This window comes from Dermacentor variabilis, chromosome 1 (genome assembly GCF_050947875.1).
Source record: "Dermacentor variabilis isolate Ectoservices chromosome 1, ASM5094787v1, whole genome shotgun sequence".
NCBI lineage: Eukaryota > Metazoa > Arthropoda > Arachnida > Ixodida > Ixodidae > Dermacentor > Dermacentor variabilis.
The window spans coordinates 24805088-24825356 of record NC_134568.1 but is presented as its reverse complement, the minus strand read 5'-3'; the positions used below and the strand labels follow the sequence as shown (position 1 = coordinate 24825356).

The window sequence follows — 20269 nt, the reverse complement described above, 5'->3', positions numbered from 1 at the left end:
ACCCTCAGCCATCGCGCCACGGCTGCTTATACCTACTCTGTCCTCCCTAGATCCCTAGGTGAGGGAAAACGGCCGTTCAATCGTCGACCAATTCGGAGCGTCGAAAGTCATCGTAGCCGACCCGCCTTTGAGGGGGAGGGTTTACGCACTCACTTCCGCACAGGCTGCATTGACCACACCAAGGTGAGAGGGTTCTCGCAGACACGGTGCTGCCCCGAGCAAGCGCCTCTTTATCCCAGAGTCGACTCTGCAGACAATGGCCGCCGCGTCTGTCCATTGACTGACGACTTCTAAGCTGCGTGAGACGGCACCGCAAAATATCTTCCAGGAGCTCCCCTGCTCCAAACAGACCGTGCCGGGGACAGCGTACACACTAAAAATACTTGCTCCGCTACCCGCCCCTAGACGTGGTGACGCCGTCGGGCTGAGGACTGACGTATTGTTGTCCTTTCAAAACGAGTCACCGCCGCAGCCATCGTGGCGCCGATGTCCTGTTGACTCGGCGCATCGTTGTTTTCACAAAGTGAGTCATCGCAGCGGGCCAGGCAGATTTCGTTCTTTCAAAGGGAGTCGTCGCAGCAGACCCGGTGGCGCCTTTCTGACGGTCGCTTCCCCGAAAATCGCCAGCCTCCGCAGGTCGCACGTAATAGCACTCGCTGTCTCGTCGTTCAAGCAGTCATGATAATTTTAGAGCAAGAAAAAAACGCACTTTCACAGAAAGGAAAAGTAATTTTTGCCGGAAACCCTAGGCCCTAAGCGACGGCAGCTGCTCTTCCCAGTTGCTGCATCAGTGATGTGATGCATGTTTCACAGTTGCTGCCATTTTGTTTGCAGCACGCATACAACGCGCACTCTCTATCGTGCCGTCCCCGAGTTCGACGCGCCGGCGGGGGATTTCCATCCCGCAATTTTACACCACCCACGTAAGGCCGTGAGCCGTCGTAAGGCCGCGAATTGCGTCGGTGCCGTTCCGACGGAATTCCCAAACTTGCCCAGTTATCTGTCTTCTGTGCATAAAAGGCGGCGGTCACAGAAAAAGAGAGCAAGTGCTTATAGACATGCAAAAGCCTGTGGCTTCCCAATCTGCAATTTGCCCCATGATCACACCGATATCGTGTGGGCGCCAGAAGAAACTGCACTGGATTATTTAGCTGGTTATATGGCATTTAACGTTAACGAAACTGCAGATTGTGCAGATTGCAAAAAAGATGCAGTTGGTTCCCAGGATGCTGTTCCTGCGGAAGCACTGGTAGTCATTGTGCGTGCTCATGTTTCTGGTTGCCTTGTATATTCACCCAGAAAATTATTTGCATGCATAAGTAGCGTTGAGAAGACAGTAAGTCGACCGAGCAAAAAAGCTGCATTTGGTGATCCTTTTTGGAAAGTTCTTAATAGTCTTTTTGAAAATGGCCAACACAGTTGGCTGTTCACAGCACTGCAATGAATTGACTGGTAAAGTGATTCATATTGATTTAGTTAATTGAATGCATTTATTTGCACGAAGGAAGTGTCAAGAGAATGACTGTGCATGAAAGCACACAGAGAAACAAAGCAAAACTTGTGTAAAGTTGCACAACATAGTTGCTTCCTGAAGTATGTAAATAATATTCTTTACATTTAGAATTCTATTATCCGATTGTCTCGTGTCGTTTATCTTAGTTTCGTGCGTGCATTATAATTAGTCTTGTGTAACGTGGAAAACTCCCAGTAAAAATACCAGCGATGAAGATATACAAAGCATATGAATAAATGCTAGTGAGAACCGTAAAACACAAGTGGGTTTCGGCCAGAACATCTGATTGGCGGCGAAAACATTCCACTTTTTCTTGTCCAGGTCACGGCCACACTTGCAGTCAATCCAAACGAGGACCAAGTATGCAGCGTGCACAATGTTGGCATCAGATTATTTTCGCACATTTTACAGATAAGTATTACATAATACAGCGTTGCGTTGCGACACGTATTTTGAGCATCAGCCACAAGAGCGGAACACCGAAGACATAAAAGTTGCAACGGGTGCGGTAAGGTCCGCCGGTTTACTAAGCAACACGCGCATTAAGCCTTCACGAGAGGAAAATGCACATGATAGCACACACATGTATAAACGCGCACCATTAATAAACACTGCCTTGCAAACGCACGGAACCCAAACTTTTTTGACGCTAGTACGCGTGGGCATACTAACTCACTTCCAACGAAGTCAACAACAGTGTTCAAACTTTAACTTGAATGCTGAACCCTCAACAAATTTTGAAAAACGAAAGGTAGCTTTTGAAGAACAGGTATTTTAGGAGTTCGCTACGCAAGGGCACCATTGGAGCTAGCCAGCGACGCTTGCATCTATAGCTCAACCCTCGACGGTAGCGCCACGGTGGCAGGAACCGCAGCGGGCCGGCTGCTCTCAATGGGCGCGGCGGATAGTTTTGAAACTGAAGTGTGTCTATAAACGGGGGTTCGGCGTCGCGGCAAGCCGCCTCCTCCCGGCGGCGCGCCCTCTCCCTCTACCTTTTGACCTCATGAGTGACGTCATGGGGCCATTGTTTTGTTTGTGAATTATTTCCTGCTCGATATCTGGCAACCACCAGTGGTGGAAGCGGCGCGACCAACGTGTATCGGCATGGCACCGAGTGTCCGAAGGGAGGTATAGGGAGTTTCTGCACCCTGACTAAGCCGCGAAAACACAGCGTGCGAAGGACTCTACCCCCCTCGCAGATGACTTTCAAGATACAGCGTCCCGGGTGGGCGCGCGCGGGCGCCCGGGCCGCCCGGCGTAGAACGCCCCCCACCCCTTCATGCCCTCCCCCCGGAGCCCTTCGCGCGACAGAAGACGGCGTGCTTCCTCCCCACCCTCCTTGTTTGCGTGCGCGAGATCGAGCTGCTATCGCCGGCTCACCTTCGCGCGCTTTTACTCGCACACACTGTACACAGCGCGCGGCGACGATTTTAACGCTTTTGAACTTTATACAGAACCTCGCGGCGGTGGCTGTCGGCAGAAATGCACCTGGAATGTCGATATGGTTGCTATCGCAATAAAACGATTCCTGAGAGACGACCGCCAACCATTGAACGAGTGAACGCGGATTATAACAAATCCTTACACTTTTAAGCTCAATGGATACAATGTTGGCGTACTCCAGAAGATCAAAACTAAAGAAATGAATTACTGACACTATCGAAGGCAAGGTCTACCTGGAGCATTGCAAACTGCTCCTGACAACCGTTGCAACACTAAAGAAACGTTCGAGCAACTAGTATATTGGTCTGTATGGAGCGGCCCCTAATCGCTCACGTTTTATGAGAGAATTGTCATCGACATTTTTAATGGATTCGATCAAGCTTTCGGAAATATTTTGTAGTCATCATTTTACAGTAGCCTGCATGCCTCAACAGAACGCACTTCATGCGTTAGATTTTTTAATTACAACTGTGGGGTTTTTAGAAAGCGACTGTGGAAGGGTTTCTACTTGAACTCTTTCTTTTTAACTTCCAGCAATATGGGATCGAGAATTCTTTTGAAAGCTTTGTGAAACTTAGCTGAGATTACAACAGGGCCGGAAGTTTTCGAAGAAGGATGTTTATTAATGGCTAGCTCAATTTCCGGTATCGTAATTTGGCTTCTTATGGCCGTACATTAATTTTATTGCACAGTGCTTACTAGAGATATGAAACTAAATTTGAGCTCATCATGATCATCCGGAGTAGCGCTAAACAATTCATTGTAATACCTTTCGAACTGTGAAATAATTTCACTTGTATCGGTTACTATACTTTCATTGCGGTATATGTCTGGAATTACCCTAGACAGTGCGCGACGACGTTCCTCAAGCAAAGCTTCACGTGTCGCTTGCTCAGAAGGCAAAGTGCGTATGTTCCGAGATTGAATACGTGTACCTGTGTAGCGGACGCAATCATGTCTTTAAGTTGACATTTCAAATTCTCGATGTCGCTGATGAACGTACGTGGCGTGCCATTTCGCATGGCAACGCATAAAAGTTGAAGAGGCGTTTTAGGAGTGTCCCTTATCTTTGCCAATCTCTATAGCTGTTGCATGAACCTCTGAAAAATACCCACTGTGGTCGAAAATGAGTTAGACATTTTGCACCAATCTTTGCAATTACCATGCAGCGGTCAGAGGACAAAGCTGGGTGAGTACTACAGGGCAGTCTACGAGAGAGAAGTGATGACTGCACGTAAATGCGGTAAAGGGGAGCGTAAGAGGTCTACTGCATTCGAGTTTACGTAGTTGCTTGACCTGAAGCGCCAGTGTCAATGCGACCTGCATTGACAAAACTTCGCCACTCCTGTCCCGTTGATCACTCGGATCCCTCTGGTCACTGGAAGTCCCCCATTAGTACAGTGCACCGATGACAGTTAATTAGGCTAAGCACATTTTCAAAGATGTTAATTCGTTTTTTAACATCGTTACATGCATATCGGTGGAGTATTCTCCACGTCACTCCATTTAACACAAAATCGCAGCGTATACGCCTGCCTTCCCTGTCAACATGACAGGCAATTCTGAACACGGTAAGCTCGTTTTCACAAACAAGCAGCAGTCCGTGGATAAAGCTGCAGCCTGTTAAAGACAGACATTATAGCAAGACAGAAAGGTCTGTTCCTCGATCTCTAACTTCGTCTCCGGGACGGCCACGAAGCCGGGACGCGTCGTAGCGAAAAGCCTGCTAAGCTGCGCTTGTTTTTGCCAAGGCCTCAGGCCACGTACATTTAAGGTTGCTTAGCCAAATTGCTGGGACTGCGACATGATGACTACCCACTGTTTTGCTTATTGTTCTGTGCGCTCGGTCTCTCGCGCCAACGCCAAATAGCTCTTTGAGATATATCGCCGCGTATTGATGACGATGATTTCCACACTCTGGCACATACGTGCACAACACCGGGTGATCGGCCAAGAAGCGAGCGCGTCCTCGTGTCGTTTGTGATGACGACGACTTCCACGCAATCACATACACCCACAACGGGGTTTGGCCAGGATGCGGGTGGTACAATGGCCCGCGGCCACAATACGGGACGGGCCAAGAAGCGGCTGAAACATTTCAAATAAACGAAAACAAATGAATGAATGCATGCCTGCATAATATTCTTCAGATTGCGTAGTACGCGGGTAAGCGAGAACACATGTACGTGTCATCATCCTTTACGCCGAAGTCGCAGGAATGAAACCATCAAATTTATATAGAATTTCGTTGCTGTTGCTGCCGATTCCATTGCGAAAGAGTCTTGTCTAATCAGACGGCGCGCGTGACCCGAATAGTGCTTTAGATTGTCGAATGTACGCAAGCACTGCAGATTACTCGCAAATGTAAGCTGAGTCACGTATAAATAGCAGGCGCGCTTAACCTGCTTAACCCGCTAGTTTAGGTTCACCGCTGTCGCTATGCTCTTAGTGTCGCGTGTTTCACGGGCACAAATTCAATTCCTGGGGTTTCCCAGGTCAAAGCTTTAATAAAATTATGAAACACGCCGTAGTGGGTGGCTGTGGATTCGTTTTGACCACTTTGTTTTGATTGCGTTTTTTTACGCACACCTGAATCTAAGTATCCGGGCGCGTCGAAATGCGACCGCCGTGGCCGGCATCCAACCCAAGACCTCGAGCTCAGCAGTGCAATGAAGAAAAGAAAAATTTACGGCGCTACGCAGAATGGGTCTCAGAGTGCTTATGTTAATTTTTAATGCATCACTTTGGCAACATAAATTACCATATGGCTGGCGAAACGCTCCCGTAGTACCTCTTCTTAAATGTGCAAATAAACGTAAGATTGAACTACAGACCAACTTACATTACATGTACTTGTGGGATCTTTCAAAATATTATATCAAGAAGTTTTTTTGATTACTTTGAACATCCTCATCTTCTTTTTCCCAAACAGCATGGCTATAGACGGGAACTATCGGCGGTTACTCAACTCGAAGAAGCAGTACATGACTATGCAAAATCATTTACCGAAATATGACAATGTGACCCAGTTTGCTTTGATATGTCTGAGACATTTGATCATGTTTCTTATGAAGGACTGATCGTAAAACTTTTAGATTTAGAAGTTAAAATTCTGGGAAGCACAAAAAGGTACCTGTCGAACAGAACGCAATTTGTGGTAGTTGAACAATGCAGCAATGCAGTGATTTGGGCTTGTAGGTAGGACATCGTGAGGCTTATAGAGCGTGAAAAAACAAGGACGAAAGGAAGACGTGACACACACAGGCACTATACTAGAAAGGAAATGCTGTAATACAGTGATTTGGGCTTTGTGGTAAGACATCGTGATCATTATAGCGCGTGAAAAGACAATGCAACATCAACTGTTCTGGGTCCAGTTCTCTTTCTGTGCTACATAAATGATGTTGCAGACGTGATTCCTCGTAATATTACTAGAGGTTTATTTGCGGATGATTGATTAATTTGCTCAGATGTAAAATACTGCCAGGTCCAAATCGCGCTAAATTCTGCGTTGTAGGTTGTCGCGGCCTGGTGCGCGAAAAATAAAATGAGAATTAATTTAAGCAAGACATCACACATACAGCTTACTCAAGGAACTAGAAACATGTTAGTTTTTGACTATGATATGGACGGACATCATATAACGCAAGGTAACCCTTTTAAATACCTTAGCGTAACAAGATCTTCAGATCTAAGCTGTAAAACACGCATTAATGACATTTGCTCGAACGCTGAGAGAAAACTGTGGTTTCTTTGAAGAAAGTTAAAGCTTGCTTCTCTGAAGGCAAAGTTAACTGCGTATGTAATCCTTGAGCATTCCTGGTTAGAGTAACGTTATATAGGATCCGCACGAAAAATGTTTTATGGACAAGATTGAAAAAGTTCAGAGAAGAGTGGCTCGATAAATATTAGCGAGATAAAGACACACATATTCTGTCACAAATATGTTGGCTGATCTTCAACTTCCTGAGCTTGCTGAACGCAGAAAAATCGCGAGATTAAAATTCTTGTATTAATTACACTGTAATTGCTTTAATGCAGGCCTTAAAACTACTTTCCTCTCGCACCTCTGCAAAGAAAACTTCGAACCAATGACAGCGCGAGAAAAATTGTTTTAAATATTCATTATTTCCTAAAACAATAGAAGAATGGAATTCCCTTCGCCCCAGAGTCCTCCAATCACTCTGACTAAAAGAATTTCAAGAGTCGCTTGGATCTCATTTCCTTTGTGCCGATTAAAGTATTAGGGATACCTCGTACTACTTATTTGCAACAGGTTGCAGCACTGCTTCTCTTGTCCATTATTTTCCGAGCACTATGCATTGAATGTTTTTCTAGCTTGTTTTTCTTTTTGGCTTTTTTCTTGCTGTTTTTGTTTTCCTCTTCTTTTGGTCACATGTCATTTATTTTGTGTTTACTAAACTGCCTTGTACACTATATTATGCGCTATGTTCGTATTTGCACATTTAAATCTGTTTATGATTTCTCTTATAATTGTAGTTCGTTTGTTCGCTCGTTTGTAAAACTTTATTGGCAACAAGGATCAAAAGTTCACTGAGCAACCAGGGGCCCACAGGCTCTTGCGGCCTCCTCAGCCCGCTGGACGATCCCATGTTGTTAGTCTGGGTCCGAGCTGAGCAGAGCAGCCTCCCAATCCTTGGTAATTAAAATTGCGAGCCCTCGTGGCGAGGGGTTGGCCTGGCAGGCCCATATTATATGATTAATGTCCTCTTGTCTGTCGTGGCCACCAGGGGCAGATTTCAGAGTATTCCTTAGGATAAATTCTGGAATACAGCTTTAAGTTGGCGAAGGTGCCCGTTTGCAATCTCCGCCACGTGACGTCTTATCCCTTACTTAGCGATTTGTCGCCTGGAAGGTAAAGCTTCCTGCATGCTCAGACGATAGTGGGTATCGATCTCGTGGAAAGAAACCATCCGATCCCTCAACGATACCAGGTCATCGTGGCCAAAAGCGCGGCGGGAAAAGTCTCGCGTGATGTAGTGGGCCACTTCAATCCCGGGCAATGAGGAATGCGCCGGTGCACAGATAATCATGACGAGGCGCCGATATGAATTTCGTTTCAGGATGTTATAAGCCTCGGGGGACATACGCCCTTTAGAGAAATTACGAACAGGTGAGTTGGAGTCTCTGATGATAATCTTGCAGCTGGAAGAGGCAATGACCCGGGAGATGGCTGCCTCCTCCGCACGCTCAGTGCTGTGGATTTGAATCGTGCCTCCGGATGTGATATCACCTCTGTAGTCTACCGCGGCCACGGCATGGGTGGGCTTTATATGGAGATGCGTCTATATAGACTACATCTGCGTTATTACGATATTGCTTGTGGAGTAGTGCTTAGGCCCTGGCTAGCCGGCGTTCCTCATCGTGAGTGCGGAGCATATTTCTCGGCAAGGGTAGTAAATTGATGTCTTTCCAGTATAGCGGTTCTATATTGACTTTGGGGGGCATCAATGTCTCATACTGCATTCCAGCTTTTTGCAGGATGGTTCTACCTGGAGCGGATCGTTAGAGGCGTTGACGAGGTGAGCTTTGACGAGCTCATCGAGCGTGCTGTGCACCCCTAACGCAAGGAGTTTCTATGTTGATGTATATACAGGAAGGCCAAGGGCAGCCTTGTGCGCTTGCCATATAATACATTGTACCTTGTTCATTTACACACGTCATAGGTTAAGATAAGGTTAAGATATAATAACGGCGTATAATATACGGCTTATAATAAATGTCTGTACCAGCCTAATGAGTTCATCCTCCTTTGGTGTGATAACAGCAGATCACTCAATAAAGGTGCAATGCATGACCCTATGCATACGGCTGTCTATTGTAAAAAGTTGCTGCAGCCCCACTTAATGAATGTTGATGTAAGGTAAAATCTAACAAGCTCTACAAAATTCTCGCACGCAAGTCCGGTCTCGGATGGGAAGGTCATCACTCCGAATTTGTCAATAGCTCTTTCTACGCAGAGAAGAATATCTTCATGAGGTAAAGAGTAGTAAAGAGTATACCTAAGACATCCTGTTAATATAAGGTTGCTGTCTTTTAGAAGGTCCTAAATTAAAAAAAAAGTAAGTTATGAATAATAAATGTTTGCGTTAAGTGTGTAAACGCACACGCAACAAAAGTCCCAGTCCATTTCCCCGTATTCAATCCGCGAAAATGTAGCACGTCTATACTGTCACGTTGTAGTGATGTGAATAACAAGGCAGTTCCAAAAGAGTGAGTCACGAATCTAACTCATTATAAGGAGGAGGAGGAGGAGGAGAAACATTTATTTAAAAATAGGAAAGGACAAGCAGGTGTCTTCCTGCTTGTGCGGGAGGCGCCCTTAGTCCAGGGCTCCTGCGGCTTTTGCTGTCTCCCGGGCCCGCTACACCACTTGGTGCTGGTTACGAGGGTCCGAACTAGTCAGCACGGCCTCCCACTGCATGGGTGTCGGGTTGGGTATTTGCGGGGCTGCCTTCACGTTGGGGCACCCCCATGTCCCCATGTGGTGGGGTATAGGGAGGCGTACTCGTTACCAAGGGGACATTTGTATGAGTATAGCGTAGGGTGTATTGCGTGTAGTCTGTCTAAATGGGGGTATGCATTGATTTGCAATTGTCGCCATGTTACGGCGTCTTCACGTGAGAGGGTCTTGTGTGGAGGTGGGTATTGTCGTCTGTTCAATCTGTGGTGTTGTAGTACGGCGTTGTATTGTAAAGGTACGGGCTCCATAGATGCGGCCCTATCCCTCTCTTGTGGTCATCGGGTGGGGAGGTTAGTGCGCAGCCCCGGCAATCCTCATTGCCCTTTGAGGAGGCCCGCATCTTACGGCAGACAAAATGTGTAAGCAGCGCTTTCAAGTCCCATACGTCGTACGCTGACGCCGACGGCGCCGTAAGCGCGCCAAGAACAAGCACCAGCAGCAACAGCTAGCCAAAGAGAACCGCCCACGTGACTCCAGCGCCGCGGGCGCCCCCAGGAGGGAGCGCTCCCTCACACCAGCTGGTCGACAACGCAGCTTCTCCAGAGGTCGACAAAGCAGCCTCTCCAGAGGGCACTCTCGTTCCCGAGGGCGCTCTCCTTCCCGGGTTCGGATCAAGGAAACGCCAACCTGGGCTGATCATGTCAAGCCGAAGCAGATGACGCCGGCTTCAAACATAACGCAGGTAGCATTGCCGGAGCATAAAGTTGATCCCAGAGTCGCTCAACTTATGCAAGAGAACGCCCGACTCAAAGCAGAAATGCAGCAGATGAGGGCCGACTTTGAGTCGCTCCGAAAGTCTTACCCCTCGCAAGCCGAGAAGCTACAGGTGCCCCTATAAGGGGAGTCACAGGCGCGCTCAGGTAAACGTAGAGCCGCTCCCCGAGAGAGGGACGCCGACTCTATGCATGGAGACCGAGTCCATTAACAAAGACTTAGAAAGCATGCAGCAGACAATTCAGCAGCTCGCTGAAAGCGTGACTGCCCTCCTTAAAAGGATGGCGTCCCTGGAATGTGCACAGGCCGCGTTAGCTACGGCTAGACAGCCTTCGAGGGAGCCCCGTCGGGCACCTTTACCCGCAAGCGCTGTCCCCGCCAACAAGACGGTGGAATGGTCAATCCAAGGCAGTCACCATGGCGGTAAATCCCAATAAGTTGGTCGTGTGGCAGCGGAACTATGCCAGTTTCCAACGGCGCAAAGCTCCGCTGCAGCAATTCGTTTTGGCACAGGCGGTCAAACCGCACGTAATTCTGTTACAAGAAACTCTCGATGACGCGTCCAACTTCCAGGGATACCAGGTTGTATTGTTACGGGAGGAGGGAAAGCAGGGTTTAGCAACCTTGCTCACACGGAAGTGCTCGGTTCAAGTACACAAATTACCACTTGGCAATACCAGGGCGGAGATCATTATGGTCGAAATTATCCCTAACGATTGGCTTAAGAGCAGTGTCTTCCTTATGAACATATACAGTTCGCCGTCGGATCAACGGCAGGCATTCGGCACGATTATGACAAAGGCGGTGGCCCTGAGCAAGGGGGCCCCCATAGTGATAGCGGGTAACATCAATGCACCCCACGATGCCTGGGGATACCGCCGCCAATCCACCAAGGGCAATCTCCTTGTCCAGGCAGTTTCTGACTACTCACTGGAATTGATTACGGATCCTTAATACCCGATGCGAACCGGCACGTCGGTAGTCCGAGACACCACTCCGGACCTGGCGTTCGTCAAGAACGCCCCCGGAGCAGGATGGCAAAATTTGCAAGAGAACCTGGGTAGCGGCCACTTCATTGCGGAGATTACCCTAACAATTAGCACAGCCCCTACTAGGGAATTTAATGTTACGGACTGGGATGCCTTCCGGAAAATGCGGAAGGCGCACCAGACCGACTACGATAATCTCGATAGGCTGTTCACAAGACTACAGAAGGACGTACAAGCTGCGACCAAGGTGGTTAAGACCGACCTCAAAGTAGATCGGATGGACTCGCGCCTTGCGCACCTCCTAGAAGTCAAAACCTCCATCCTGAGCCGCTGGAGAACACACAGACTCCAACCTCGACTTCACAAGAAAATTGTGGAGCTCAATCTCACAATAGAAGCTCCTTCCATCGAACTGTCCAAACAACAATGGAACGAAGTGTTCTTCTCGATTGATGGGCAGATGAGAACGGGGGACATATGAAGCCTGCGCAAACACTTACTCGGCGATTCGCAAAGCAAAAGCAATCAAAGACTAGCCATCGATCGCATAGTTCATAATCAAAAGGCGGCGGGCGTATTTGAACACGTCCTCCTGCAAGAGTTGGCCGAAAAGTATCCCCCGCTGGGGCCCCTCCGGTGACAGGGATTATCCTTGTTACCGGGGGGGGGGGAGCTCGACGCCCCCTTCACGGAATCCGAAATCTGGGAGGTGCTCCAAACGCTCAATGGTCGCTGTGCACCGGACCCGGATGGCATCGCCAATAAACTCCTCCGCAACTTGGACGAACACTCAGCTGCGCTGCTCACCGAGAAAGTGAATAAAACCTAGGAAACGGGCCTCGTCCCAGACTCCTGGAAGACAGCCTCCGCGGTGCTCGTCCCGAAACCAGGCAAACCTCTTGCGCTGGAGAACATGCGGCCCATCTCGCCCACGTCCTGCGTGGGTTAGGTGGCCGAACATGCCATTCACAACCGTATATCTAGGCACATGGGAAACCTAATGAGTTATTCCCTCACAATATGGCCCGCTTTCGGCCGGCACACTCCACAGAGGACGTAACGCTACTTGTAAAGAGGCAAATCATTGATGACGACACTAGAGACACACGGGGCATCCTTGCTCTAGACTTAATTGTCCAAGGCTTTTGATAAGATCTCGCACCGTTTCGTTCTAGACGTCATCTCGGACCTGGGCCTGGGGCCACGATTCTATGCGTACGTTAACTCCTTCCTCTGTGATCGCAAGGCCACTGTCAAAATAGGGCAAATCAAATCCAAGGAATTTACATTGGGAGCGAGAGGTACCCCGCAAGGGGCGGTCATCTCTCCCCTACTGTTTAACATCGCCATGAAGGGCCTCTCGGACAGACTGGCCACAGTAAGAGGAACGGGTCACGCCCTCTACGCGGATTATATTACCATGTGGTGCATGGGAGGGTCTGACGCTGCAGTTGAGAGTGCGCTCCAAGAAGCGCTCGACATGACAGAACACTTCCTACTAGACACGGGCCTGAGTCTGTCCCCAACCAAGTCCGAACTTCTATTGTATCGGACCACCCGACGGGGGCTTAGGTGCTCCACACTCTGAGATCGAGTCCCCATAGCCCTCTATACGATGGACGGACAGCAAATCCACAGAGTGGATACCATCAGGGTCCTCGGACTCTTGCTCGAATCTCGCGGGGGCAACTCACAGACTATAGCCCGCATTACCTCCAAGACGGGGAATATGCTTCGGCTTATCCTCAGGGTCTCGAATCGCAGGGGGGGGGGGTTAAACGAGAGCAATCTCCTCAGACTCTACCACGCGTTTCTTTTGAGCCACGTGAGCCACGTTAACTATGTAGCCTCTGCGTGGCCCTGGTCTAAACGGGGTGAGGCCAGAATCGACACCCTCACGCGCAAAAGCATCAAGCGCTTGCTAGGTTTACCACTCACTACCAGCACCGCGTGTCTCATGCAACTAGGCATGCACAACACCCTGTCAGAGGTGATAGAGGCCCAACGAGTGGCCCAATTAATACGACTCTCATCATCGCGAGCGGGGAGACACATCATCGAATCTGTTGGATGCGGTCACCAGGAAATCACGGAGCGCAACGTGACCCTATCACCCATGGTCCGAGATACGTTCAAGGTAGATCCCATGCCACGTAACGTCCACCCTGAATACAATGTAGGGCGCCGGGTAGCCCGGGCTCGTTCCCTGTTAAAAGTGGCTGCAGCCACTCCGAATCTGGCATGTTTCGTTGACGCCGCCCTGTACGGGCGCTCTGATCTCTATGCCGTAGTTTCGGTTGACTCCAATGACAGTCTCATTAACTCAGCATCCGTGCGGAACGCTTCTGCAACAGTAGCCGAGCAGGTTGCTATAGCTATAGCATTGAAGGACCCTCTACATCCCAATATCTTTACAGACTCCAGGTCTGCAGCTCGAACGTTCGCCTCCGGCTCGATCTCAAAGGAGGCGGCGGCCATCCGCGGCCGCGAGGAGGCTGCTGGTTTTCATGTCATGAAATGGTTCCCGGCCCATATGGGAATTATTGTGCACTCTGAGGTTGTTAACACCAATAAGTTGGCCGATGACTGTGCGCGAAGTCTTACACACCGCGGCGGTTCCGGTAGACTCACGGGCGGCGACATAGGACTGTACAGGGATTCGCTTCTCACCTTCCATAAAATCTTGGCACATTATCAACTTGCTCGGCGGGCCTTTCCGCTACCACATCCTAAACTTACTAGACCACTATAGTCGGCCTTTCTCATGCTCCAAACAAGGTCATTTCCCTCCAGGGGCCGAGTCAGTCACTTCACGCCTAATGTAGAACCCCACTGTCCAGACTGTGGGGAGGCGTACTGCTCCTTATCCCAAATGCTCTGGCAATGCCCTGCGTTACACAGCTCATCGCATAGCAGTCTAACCGACTGGGAGGCAGCCCTTAAGAGCGGCGACCTCTCAGAGCAACTACGGGCTGTCCTGAGGGCCTGCGACAGGGCGGAGGACCACGATCTTCCGACCCCGACGTGGGTGCGGCCCGCGACGGCTACAGGGACTCCCTGAAAAGGGAAGCACCCTAACGCGGTTCATCAGGACCTTTAGTAAAGTTCTCTGTCTGTCTGTCTGTCTGTCTGTCTGTCTGTCTGTCTGTCTGTCTGTCTGTCTGTCTGTCTGTCTGTCTGTCTGTCTGTCTGTCTGTCTGTCTGTCTGTCTGTTGTGGCGCCCGGCAGGCATGAGCCCGGGCTACAGCGTGCGCACGCCGATTTCCACGGAGGGACTCGTGTCCTGGAGTCCATACTGTTTCAACGTCCGGGAATTGGAAGGCTCGTTTGAGGAATCAATGGGCGATTGAAGATATTCTGCCTCTCGCGTAGCTACGGCAAGCTGCCTGGGAGTCAGTAATAATTGTGACGTACTCAATGATCAGACTAGAGGTGATGCCCAAGGCGATGGCTGTCTCCTCCGCTACGAGGGCGCTGGCAGAGCGGACCGTCATCGAGACCACCTCTTGAAGGTTATGGTCGACAGAGCTGGCCGTCATGGCTGCTTTTTGGGGGTACTGTGCGGCATCTGTGTATAGTGTGGTGGGGAGACTGCCATATTTTGTCTGTAGAGTCTTTGCGCGAGCTTGGCGACGATCGGCATGATGTTCCGGGTGCATGCTTCTGGGGATAGGGGCTACCCTGATGTGCTCACGGAAATTGGGGGCCAGATGGATTGCTTGTTCGTGGTCTTTGACGCGTGTGGTAAAGTCTAGGTGTGCTATGACTGTTCTTCCTGTTGGTGTGAGCGCTAGGCGTTCTCGTTGGCTTGTGAGGTGGGCGTCTATAATTTCTCTTATTGTATTATGTACTCCGAGGGCTTCAAGCTTGAGTGTCGCTGTTCCCGGTGGTAGGCCGAGAGCTTGCTTGAGGGCTTTCCGAAGAAGTACGTCTAATTTATCTATCTCCTTGGGAGTGAGGGGTAAGTACGGGGCAGCGTAGGCAATGCGGCTGATTATCAGGGCCTGCACGAGCTGTATTATGTCGTCGTCTTTCAGTCCGTATTGTTTGGTTGTGATGCGGCTGACCATTCCCATGATTTGGAAGGCTTGAGACGTTGGATGGTGTATGTGCCTCCACCATCATGTTGTATGTGGAGGCCGAGGATGCGGACGCGGTTTATTGTGGGAACTTTATTAAAAAGAGTGGTCCGGCAGTTTTGGTTGTGGTGGCCTCAGGTGGCGGCTCGAAGTCCTTGGACTCAGGATGAATCTTTGGCTTGCCGGACGGGCCAGAGCTGGTCTTTCAACTCCGAACTTTTGAGAGCCGCCTCCCAGCGGCGCGACGCCGACGGAGAAGGTCCCCGGCGGCCCCCGCAGCTGGGGCGGCGTCGGGAAGAATCGAGCTCGAGGCTTCCTGTACGCTGGTAACGGCCGCGGTTATAAACACGTCGCGAACGGCAGCGGTTTCAGCACCGTTGTTGCCGGAACATTCCTAGATCATGTGTCGCAGAGTGTCTCTCTGGCCGCACACTTTACACCCATCAGTTGGGTATAATCCTGGGTAACAGTGGTGTAAGACGGCCGGGCTTGGGTAGGTGTGTGTTTGGAGTAAGCGTAAGGTTACGGCCTCGTTCCTGTTTAATTTATCGTGCGGTGGCGGGAATGTGAGTCTTTCGAGTCTGTGGTGTTGGGTGAGGTCTCTGAACGTGGTCAGGCGATAGCCGCACGCCCATTGTGATTCTTGTTGCTGCATTTCAGTCGTAGTGTCCGGCAGATCCGATGACCCGCTCTCGGGGACGCAGGCGGCGGCTTGGCGTCTGAGACCTCGAGCCGTGGCGTGAACCGCCTCGTTGTCCACGAGCGGTACGTCGGAGTGTGTCGGTGTCCAGAGGAGGAAGATCGTAGAATTTTGGGGTTGCGAGGGCGATGTCCAGTCACCGTCGTCACAAATTTTGAGTATGTGGGCCGCTTACCGCGAGACGCGGCCGCGCACGAAGCCGCGGATTTCCGCTTGCTAGTCGCTGATCACGATCGCACCGTTCGGCACCGCAGCGAGTACTACAGCTATCGCGGCTTCTTCGGCCGCCTCCGTGTGTCCCGTGGTTACCGTGGTGCTCGCGAGGCACTTACCCGTATGGTCTACAACCGCGATCGCGTGTGCGCTTCTCCCTTCTCCATACGGCGTGGCGTCTACGTACACCACCTCGTTGCTGTTGCCAAACTTCTTCTGAAGGTCGCTTGCTCGTTTGTTGCGTCTCCCGGCGTGGTGCGTCGGGTGCATGTTCTTGGGAAACGGCGGGATGAGGCCGGAACCGCCTTTTCTCCATGCTGAGTGTGGCATGTGATGCCGAGTGACTCGAGGATGCATTGACCTGTGTTTAACTTCGATATTCGTTCGTATTGCACAACGTCGTGCGCCTCGATTAACTCGTAAAGTCACTTGGGAAGTCTGAGCTCTAGAAACTTCTCGGTGTTCGCGTTGAGTGGAACGCGGACTGCCCTCTTGAAAGCCTTTCGTATCATGCACTCGACCTTACTTTTTTTTCAGACCCTATCCACTACAGGTAGGGGGCAACGTACGTTATGCGGCTTATCTCGAACGCCTACACGAGACGGATGTCGCAGTGCTCGCGCATACGTTAGCGTCTATTCGTGATGCGACGCAAGAGTCGTATCGTGTCATCTACCGAACGACGAAGTCTTCGCACTATCTCTCCGTTATGGCCATTTGCCTGCAGATTCTAAATTTGTCTACGTGCGGTATGAGAGTAGCGTCTGCCGATATAATGCTTATTTTGGAGTATTCCCGTTTCTCGTCGCGCAGGGTTTTACGACCTCTGCTCGTGGGTTTGTAGATTAAGAGTTCAGACTTGATCGCCGAGCACTCGAGGCACGTTCCTCGCAAGTAATCCCCGGATCGCATCTACTCCCGCCTGTAGCGTTCGCTCGACGTGACCGTCACATCCTCCCCCGGGAACCCAGAGGGTGATGTAATCTGCGTAGAGACTGTGATGCAATCCTTCTACTTCTGTTAATTTCTCGGATAGACCGAATGGAACTAAATTAAAGAGCAATGGTGATATGACGGACCCTTGCGGTGTGCCCGACGGACCCGTCTCAAATTTCGACGATTCCTCGTCACCGACGACAACGCGAGCGCCCCTGCCCGCAAGAAAATCTCTAGCGTAATTACATTAGTCTAGTCCTAATGTTTTTACTGTTTTTAAGATCGCTTCGTGTTTAACGTTGTCAAAAGCATTTTTAATGTGTAGGCCGAGAATTTCCTTAGTGGAGCTGGTAGTGTCGTTTACGATCTGGTGTTTAGCGCTGACGCAATACGTCCTGTGCGGAGAGATTGCGGCAGAATCCTAGCATGGTGCGTTAGAAAAAAAATCACTCAAATCCCATGGCTACGCACAAAATAGTGCTTCTTCTGAACCTGATCTAGGGATCAACGCATCGGTTCATCAGATTGGACTGCTCGTATATTGCAGCGCGAACTCGGGCGCTCAAATGTGATCGAGAATGTATGCCAGCATTGGCTGCACGCCCGCAGTCTGATTATATAACGCCCTTTCGCTATTGAATCCGTGACAACATTATGTATATTTGAAATACATGCAGGTGTGTCTTGAGCCAAGCGATAACTTTGGAGCAGTGGCTACAGACGCTAAAGAAAGCTCACCCAAAAAAGAAAAAAATAGCGCACAGTTGCTTGAAATATTAGCTGAAACATAGTGCTCGTGGTAAGAAGGACCCCCAACACTGCACAGCGCTGCCGACATGCCAAAAATTCAAGAGATAAACACTTTAGGATTACTGGTATTTATCATACCAGCATTTCGTGGTTCAATGTAGCGCTGTAGTCCAGGGGCCAGTTCCACAACGGGTGCTGCGTCGGAGCTCATATTTCACGTGACTGTACGTATGTCAGCATTAATTGTAAAAAAAATCACAGTATTTTCTTCTTTAGGTCTTAACATTAGACAGCCAAAATATATGGAGGAAAACCTTCATCTTAATACTTCAGTGCTTTTCGTTTTAACATAAATGTTCGCGCTAATCGATATGTTACAAAGTACTGAAAATATATCCAATGCTTTCCCCCAGGCGCTGTTTTTTCCCCCCTGATAATGCCAGGAAACTGAGCCTGATGCCACCAACGTTCAGAAATCTAATCGGGAGCGCGCACAATGTTCTCGCACACCTTGTGTGATAGGCAGTAGCGTTGAAGTGCTTCTTGTATAATGTAGGATAATCGGTTGTAAAGGCAGAAGTGCATGGTTGGACACATGCGTTTAAGCTTACAAAATTGATTTGCGCTTTCATACTTGCTTTATAAGAAGCCTACTGCACCATAAGTATGCTGGCTGCTTTTAACTACACCAAACAAAATTATTAAAGCGATACAAATATTCGGGATATTTAATCATTCGAGTCATATTCATAAAAACCCATTTTCCCCCAATATACCGCTATGTCTCAAACGCTTCCATTCTTAAAAAATGCAAGCATTTGAAGTTCTGAAGCTTTGTGAAGCACAAACTGCTGTCGCTGCATTTTTTGAGCTTGGTTTGCCACGCGGCATAACATCATAATCTAGCTAAATGTAAGCATACAGGCCCGTTTGATAGAGATACTGCAACACTGACATATAAAATGCGTTGTCCATATAGTCCATCTTGCATAGACTTCAACTTGATAACTGTTAAATTTTACACTTTTGCGCACACTTTTGCGAACTGTATTTGTCCCTGGGCGTGTCCAAAGTAGATAGTGGTCATCCACTGGAGACGCAGGAGCGGAGCCCATCGTACACTGGACAAAGGCTTCGTATGGTTGACCCCAAGCGCAAGTGATGGCTAGTATAAGGGCCACCCCGGCCCTTACACCACACAGATCCAGTTTTAGTGAAGTTAGACGCACTAGACCTCGGCTATATTATTAGCTGCGTCGTACTGCTCGTACTGTTCATAATACGCGACTGTACTTGTTGAGAATAAATAGAACCTCGTCCTAAGTGCTTTTGATGGCCTGCACTTGAACAGAAGGGCTAGTGATCGTCGTTCTGTTGTACAAGATACATCGCATGACCTAGAGCTAGGCCATGCCGTGTCGCTTTTTACACTTTATGCTAATTAACGTAAGAACAATAATGTGAGAAAGCCAGTTTCATGCGAAAAATGAAACTTCAGGACAAGCGCTCAACAGCGTTTGTGAATCAACGCCTTATCTTTAGATAGATAGATAGATAGATAGATAGATAGATAGATAGATAGATAGATAGATAGATAGATAGATAGATGTAATCAACTAACTGTAATCAACTAACTTGCCCCAACTGCCGGCACTGTTCCCCTCTCTCCATTGCGTAGACGTGCCTGCGAATTTAAACTCGACCATTTCAGTGCCGAAATGGCTGAGCATCCCTGAAATGCGAGACACTGAGAACTGGTAGGTCGCGAGACGTAAAACGCTCGCAACTGTAGAGAGTACTCACATGTACCAAGCTACCAGGGTGGCGACTGCTAGTGCCACGCACAGCAAGTTAACCATGTTCCCACGCAGACGAGAATCGGCCGCTGCAGCACAGGTTACGCGCTCGCTGCGCGACGCTCCCTTGTACGCTGAACAGCACGCACGGCCGAGGAGGAAAGGAGAGAGAGATTCTTGTTTATGGAAGGATAAAGTTGGGGTAAAGTGCAGCGCAGTAACTGCCTCTCAGTTGAGGGCACCTCAACCGCGCTGCACAGAGGGAAGGGGAATAGATAGAGGGGTGAAAGAGGGGCGGCGGCGGCGGCTAGAACGCCGTGCGCGGGCAAGTCGGTGGCCTTCGCCTGTGAGGCGCGGTGACGCGCCTAGTCGTGACGGAGCAGTGCTTCCTGCGCGGCGAGAGCCGCGTCACACATTTGAGGAACGTTGCCGTCGATGGCTGGGCACTGGACGAGCAGGGCCCGGAGTGCGGCAGCGAGAGCGGCTATTAGCGCGTCTCTGGGGTCGCTGTTCGCAGCGGTTGGAGGGCCGCATGACGGCTTAGCTGCGGCTGTCTGGTTGTTGCGGCTGCGCAGGGCGTCACTGTACGATCGGCCCTGCGGGAAGCTAGCAGACGTAGACGGAGCGGCCGTACGCGGCTCGGTCGGTGCGG

The 20269-nt window shown here is 49.8% G+C and overlaps 1 protein-coding gene across 1 annotated transcript in view; it reads right to left on the bottom strand.

Annotated features, from left to right (window-relative positions):
* LOC142570457 (cytochrome P450 3A24-like) overlaps nucleotides 1-19881 on the bottom strand; it is a 99722-nt gene extending 79841 nt beyond the window's left edge. The window contains exon 1 of the mRNA XM_075678845.1: nucleotides 19625-19881. Coding sequence (XP_075534960.1) covers nucleotides 19625-19680 — 56 coding nt within the window. The 5' untranslated portion in view covers nucleotides 19681-19881. The remainder of the gene's footprint in view (nucleotides 1-19624) is intronic.
* Nucleotides 19882-20269: the final 388 nt, after the last annotated feature.